Here is a 6,000-nt window from a genome sequence, read left to right on the forward strand (position 1 = left end):
TGGAAGGGACTTTAAAGATCATATCATTCCAACCCCCTGCCATGGGCAGGGACACCTTCCACTAGACCAGGTTGCTCAGAGCCCCATCTAACCTGGCCTTGAACACTTCCAGGGATGGGACATCCACTGCTTCTCTGGGCAACCTGGGCCAGTGTCCTTACCCCTTCTACTCCCACAGTTACCTTGGGCTGGAATCACTGAAAATACACTTTTCTCATTTTCCATCTACTTTGTTGCTGACTCTGCACTCTGGGACCCTCTTGAGTAACCACCTTCCATCAGTAACAGCTTTACATCAGAAACTCTCTGGGAATCCTGTAAGTACTTATCAGTTCTTCTTGGTTTTGCAGAGCCTGTGATCCCCCTGGGAAGCTGGAATGGATTCTCCAGGCATTGCACATTCAGGCCCTGTGTCCATGTCTGCGTTACTGACACGTCCCATCGAACCTGCTACACCAACAAACACAAATTGTATGAAAAAAGAGCTAAATTTCATACTGTGTGTTGGTACCATTTTGAATAATTTTGCCTATTTCTTTTCCCCTTCGTTGTAGACATGTTTTACCTCAGATTTTAATTGCGTCCCCTGTGTCTGGGGAATGCTATTCCTCTGCCTTCAGATTTGCTATACAATGTGCTGTAAGATAAGTAGCTTTTAATTCATCTCCATTGTTTGTGTTTTTAACCTGCTCCTGATCTCCAGTTCTGCTCATTTAAAACCATGAAAGTCAAAGTGTTTTGTCTGATTCTTTTTTTATTTGTTTTTTTGTTACTGGTTTTGTACATTTAAAGATTAATTTAGCTCAGATTCTCCCCCCTGCTGTGCACTGCTGCTTTAGACTCTGTTCTGCTGGATCTGAGCTAAGCATGACCACAATTATATGTGCCATTTACAACACTTAGATGCTTATTTCATCCCACTGTATGCACAGAACACCACATTTATTTATGAGAAAAACTAGTGAAAGAGCAGGTCAAATAAACAAGGCACACTGTTACTATTTTTAAAGACCTTTAATCTATTAAAAAAAATCAAGCAATGTATCTCATAAAAAAAGCACCAAATTTTGCATTAGATTCCATTTCATAGGTTTCAATGCAACCAGCATTTGGGATTTTGTTCCATCCTCACCCACAATATTTTCTGCTGACAACATGATTGAAACTGCCATTTAAATTCTCGTTTAAGTGTGTCGTGTGTTATAAATGCAGTTTTCCTCCAGTAAATAAAGCATTTCAAAAATGGTTTTAATTAAAATGTCATAGGAATTATTGAAGGGAATTTAACAAAACAATATATTTTTTATTCTTTTGACAAAAATGTTTCTCACAGAAAAAAAAAAAAAAGAAAACATCTATTACCTCTATATGGGAGGTATACCTCTATATGGGAAGCTTTAGAAAAGAATAACAAATATTATACTAGATTCCTGCCTGCACTGATTTCAATTGCATTCTTCCTTTCCAAAAAGCTGACACAGTCTTTCCTCAGTAAAGATTGAGCAGAAAAAGTGCTCAGAGAAATCTTGCAGGTGCTTAAGCTCATTCAGGGTCAAAGCTGTGAAACTTCTGAAATCAGTGCAGTTTGGTTTGGTGAAGAAACCGAAGGCACAGGTTCTGGTGGTTTTTCTTTAGATTTATCCTAGAAAATCCACATAATTGGAATGTAACATGTAATATTAAATATCCGTTAATTTCTATTAAGAAAAGCTAATTAATAGAGTGATATTATTTTTTTTCCAGCCAATCTTAGTGCTGGTGTGAAATTAGGAATTATGACACTGACCACTTTACCTTATTTCAAAGAGTTTACTTGTGAAATAGAACTCCTTCCCTCTATCCACCACAAAGTGCAGACTTTCTCCATCAGCACATTTGGCAAATCCTCCAGTGATGAAAATCATTTTCATCTCGTTAGTGGGAGCTGAACCGAGCCCAGCTCGTGGCTGATTGCAAGCAAATATTTTGAGAGCTTCGAGTTGCATTTGAACAAGGGATCCAGAACAAACACTCTTTGCCCAGTCACTAATCCCATTCATTAGCAGCTCAGTGATTACCTCATTAGTGTGATGCAGTGCAGACACAGACTGATTGAGCTTTCCCTGAGCCAGCTCACACAGCACGTGATTTTGGCACCGATGACCCAGGTAAAGAATTTCTCTGCTGAAGCTGTAGAGCTTGTCTGGCGTAGAGCAAGTGTGAAATCATGTGGGAACATACATAATGTTGTGAGTTACTTGGTTATAATGGCAAATGCTATTAGAAAACAAAACAAAACCATGAAGTTACTATAAAACAGTATATTCAGGTGAAATCGTAGAATCAGAAAATGGTTTGAGTTGGAAGGGACCTTCAAGGATTTTGTAGTCCAAACCCCTGCCATGGGCAGGGACACCTTCCACTAGACCAGGTTGCTTCAAGCCCTGTCCCAGCCTGGCCTTGAACACTTCCAGGGATGGGGCAGCCAGAGCTTCTCTGGGTAACCTGTGCCAGGGCCTCACCAGTCTCACTATAACCAATTTCTTCCTTATGTCTAATCTAAACCTGCCCTCTTTCAGTTTAAAACGGTTGCCCCTTGTCCTGTCACTCCACGCCCTGGTAAAAAGCATCTCTGTCTTTATTATAAGCTCCCTTTATCTACTGAAATGCTGCCATAAGGTCTGTGCAGAGCCTTCTCCTCTCCAGGCTGAACAGACCCAACTCTCCCAGCCTTTCCTCGTGGGACAGGTGTTCCAACCCTGGGATCATTTTTGTGTCCCTCCTCTGGATCTGTTTTAATGTGTGTCTTTCTTGAGCTGGGGACCCCAGAGTTGTGTATGGGGTTTATGTGGCCAGGTTTTAGTAGCAGGGGGTGATTTCTGTGAGGAGCTGCCAGAAGCTTCCCCGTGTCCGACAGAGCCAATGCCAGACGGCTCCAGGATGGACCTGCCACTGGCCAAGGCTGAGTCCACCAGTGATGGTGGTATCACCTCTGGGATAACATGCATGAGAAGCTGGGAAAAAGAGCTTCCAGTGGAACACCAGCAGCAGCAGTCAGAGGAGAGGAGTGAGAATATGTGAGAGAAACAACTCTGCAGACACCCATGGCAGTGAAGAAGGAGGGGCAGGAGGTGCTCCTGGTGCTGGAGCAGAGATTTCCCTGCAGCCCATGGAGAACCCCACAGTGGAGCAGGGTCCTGTCAGGACCTGGGGGCTGTGGAGAGAGGAGCCCATGTTGGAGCAGGTTTGCTGGCAGGATTTGTGACCCTGTGGGGGATCCATGCTGGAGCAGCCTGTTCCTGAAGGAGTGCACCCTGTGGAAGAGACCCACACTGGAGCAGTTTGTGAAGAACTGCAGCTTGTGGGAAGGACTCACACTGGAGAAGTTCATGGAGAATTTCTCCCGTGGGAGGGACCCCAGGCTGGAAGAGTCCCAGAGGAAGAGTGTGAGGAGTCCTCCCCCTGAGGAGGAAGGAGCAGCAGAGATGTGTGATGAACTGACCACAAGCCCCATTCCCCTCTCCTTGCACTACTGAAGGGGAGGAGGTATAGAAAAATGGGGAGTGAGGTTTAGTGCAGGTAGAAGGCAGGGCAGGGTGATGGAAAGTTGTTTTAAGGTTTGGGTTTATTTCGGATTATTTTACTCTGATTTGATTGGTAATAAATGAAACTAATTTCCCCAAGTCGAGTCTGTTTTGCCCAGCACAGTAACTGGTGAGTGATCCCTCCCTATCCTTGTCTCAACCCACAAGTCGTTCTTTATGTTTTCTCTCCCCTGTCATCCACAAACTTGCTGAAGGGTGTACTCAATCCTGTTATTATGTCATTTATAAAGATATTAAACAGCACTGGGTCCAATATGGACACTACTTGTTGCTAATCTCCATTTGGACAATGAGCCATCAGCTGCAACTTCAGTTCCAAATGCAAGTGAAGATATGTTTTCTATTGCTTTACTCACTTCATGGGCACATTTTCCTTTGCCTTCCTCGTGGAAAATATATCTAACAATGCCATTAAGCAGCTGTTCATGCTACTGATGCTTTGGGAGAAAATACAGGCATAGTTTCTTCTTCTTTACAATATCCCTGGCAGAGGCATGGAGCTCAAAGCTTTCCAACATCAGGCGGTTCAATTTGGGCAGATCCTGCAAACCACCATGACACAGAGGGTTAATGTGAGAACAGGATATGAGAGGGGAAAATTCTAATAAACCTCTTTTCTGGCAACAGCAGAAGTTAAAAAGATCCTGACAAAATCAATTAAGAAGAGGCACATCAGCAGCATGGTGAGCCAAGTACCCAGTTCAATTATTAAGTTGTCAGGTCATTTTAGGCAGGAGTGGAATAGGAAACAGTTTTGTCTCTAGTGCTTTAAGGACAAATGTGAACATGAGAAAAAAAACGTGTTTGGGTGTCTCTTGCTGTCACTGACAAGCCCTTCAGGAGCCAGTGAAATTTCTCAGATCTGAGATATTTGTAAGTGAGGACTGTTCCTCAGAGTTGGGTCCACAAAAGGAAATAGGTGTCAAAACTGATAGTGTTGTACCATCCACTGTTCAACAATTTCTTGACCTTTTGTCCCCTTTTATGACACATGTGAAAACTTGCGTGGTATATATAAATCCAGAAGCTGGACTTTGATGACCCTTTAGATCCCTTCCAACTCAGGATATCCCATGTTTTTATGAAATCTACTGTGCTGGGAAGACAGCTGCTTGAACTAAACAGGAGGAAGCCTTGAGGAGCATTCCATGTCTTCATCCCCATGAGGTAGGACAGTTCTGGTGGTTATCTCAAAGCTCCCTATCAGTTGATATTCTGTCTCCATCACTGGCCATAAACAAGTAACCAAGGGACAGAAAAAGTACCTATAATTTTTTCTCCCTAATAACTTTGCAGTCTGCATTCTAAATTGTTTCCATTAAGAGAGTTTCCTGGTGGTGGTGTGGCTTGTAAAGGAGTTTCAAAGGTCTACTACCAACTGAGAAAGGAAAAAAAACAAAAAACAAAAACTCCAGGACTTTTTTGCATTGATTTTGGGTCCTATGACTATAATTTCATATCCATTTTTTTCCTTCCACCAAAAAAAAGGTGGTTAGCACTCTGTCCCAATACACCCTTTCCATCTCATCATAATTTCTCATCATAATAGCCTCTGTTCTATGGAGGGTATATACTTCAAAGAGAGTAAATTTAGATCAGATATTGGATTTAATTTGTATATTAGGAAGAAATTCTTTACCGTGAGGGTGGGGAGGCCCTGGCACAGGTTACCCAGAGAAGCTGTGGCTACCCCATCCCTGGAAGCGTCCAAGGCCATGATGGAGCAACCTGGGCTAGTGGAAGGTGTCCCTGCCCATGGCATGGGAGTTGGAACTGGATGATCTTTAATGTCTCTTCCAACTCAAACCATTGTGTGATTGTATTATAGGCCTGGCTTTAGGCAGCCCCAGACAGCTGAGAGGACTTCAGTCTTTATCTTAAGCTGTTTTATGCTGGCAAGGGGACCTATTACCTCCTGTGCATGGTGCATTTTGACCCAAAGTCAAGTGAAGTTCATTGGACATGTCGGGCATTGCATTTTCCCGTTTCACCAGTTTGGATCATTTCTTAGGCAAGAGCCAGAGAAAGGCACAAAATTGAAATGCAGTGATTGACACATTTCTACACTTTAGCATTTAGTGCCTCTACGAGCATATGAAGTGAAAGTGAAGAACTATGGGGCAGGTCAACAGATCACTCTCTAACAACTTATTAATCTACAGTTCTGTCAGTCTGAGGGGACTTGAAACACTGCAAATGGCTGCAATTCATCCATTTAGTTTAAGTGTGTTAACCCACATAATTAGGTGCAGTCTCTTGCAAAGCAGCAGCCCAGAGCATATTAATGATCCCTCACATGGAGTCTGAGCCGTGTTTCTCATGTGTTCACTCATTACAGGCCTCCACACTGTGCAACTGAGTCAAACCTAATTAGACCACAAAGAAATATGGTTATAATTGGTCTGGAGCAGCTTAA

At 43.0% G+C, this 6,000-nt stretch overlaps 1 protein-coding gene across 5 annotated transcripts in view; it reads left to right on the forward strand.

Moving 5' to 3' along the window:
• The window catches only part of TSNARE1 (t-SNARE domain containing 1), a 469,040-nt gene extending 468,307 nt beyond the window's left edge, over positions 1–733 (forward strand). For all 5 annotated transcript variants that reach the window (XM_064642560.1, XM_064642873.1, XM_064642791.1 and 2 more), the window contains one exon: positions 351–733. Coding sequence is in view for 1 of the 5 variants with exons in the window: in XM_064642873.1 (XP_064498943.1) it covers positions 351–359 (9 nt within the window). In the remaining 4 variants the exon portion in view is untranslated. The remainder of the gene's footprint in view (positions 1–350) is intronic.
• Positions 734–6,000: the final 5,267 nt, after the last annotated feature.

The sequence above is a fragment of the Pseudopipra pipra genome, chromosome 1 (genome assembly GCF_036250125.1).
Source record: "Pseudopipra pipra isolate bDixPip1 chromosome 1, bDixPip1.hap1, whole genome shotgun sequence".
Classification (NCBI taxonomy): domain Eukaryota; kingdom Metazoa; phylum Chordata; class Aves; order Passeriformes; family Pipridae; genus Pseudopipra; species Pseudopipra pipra.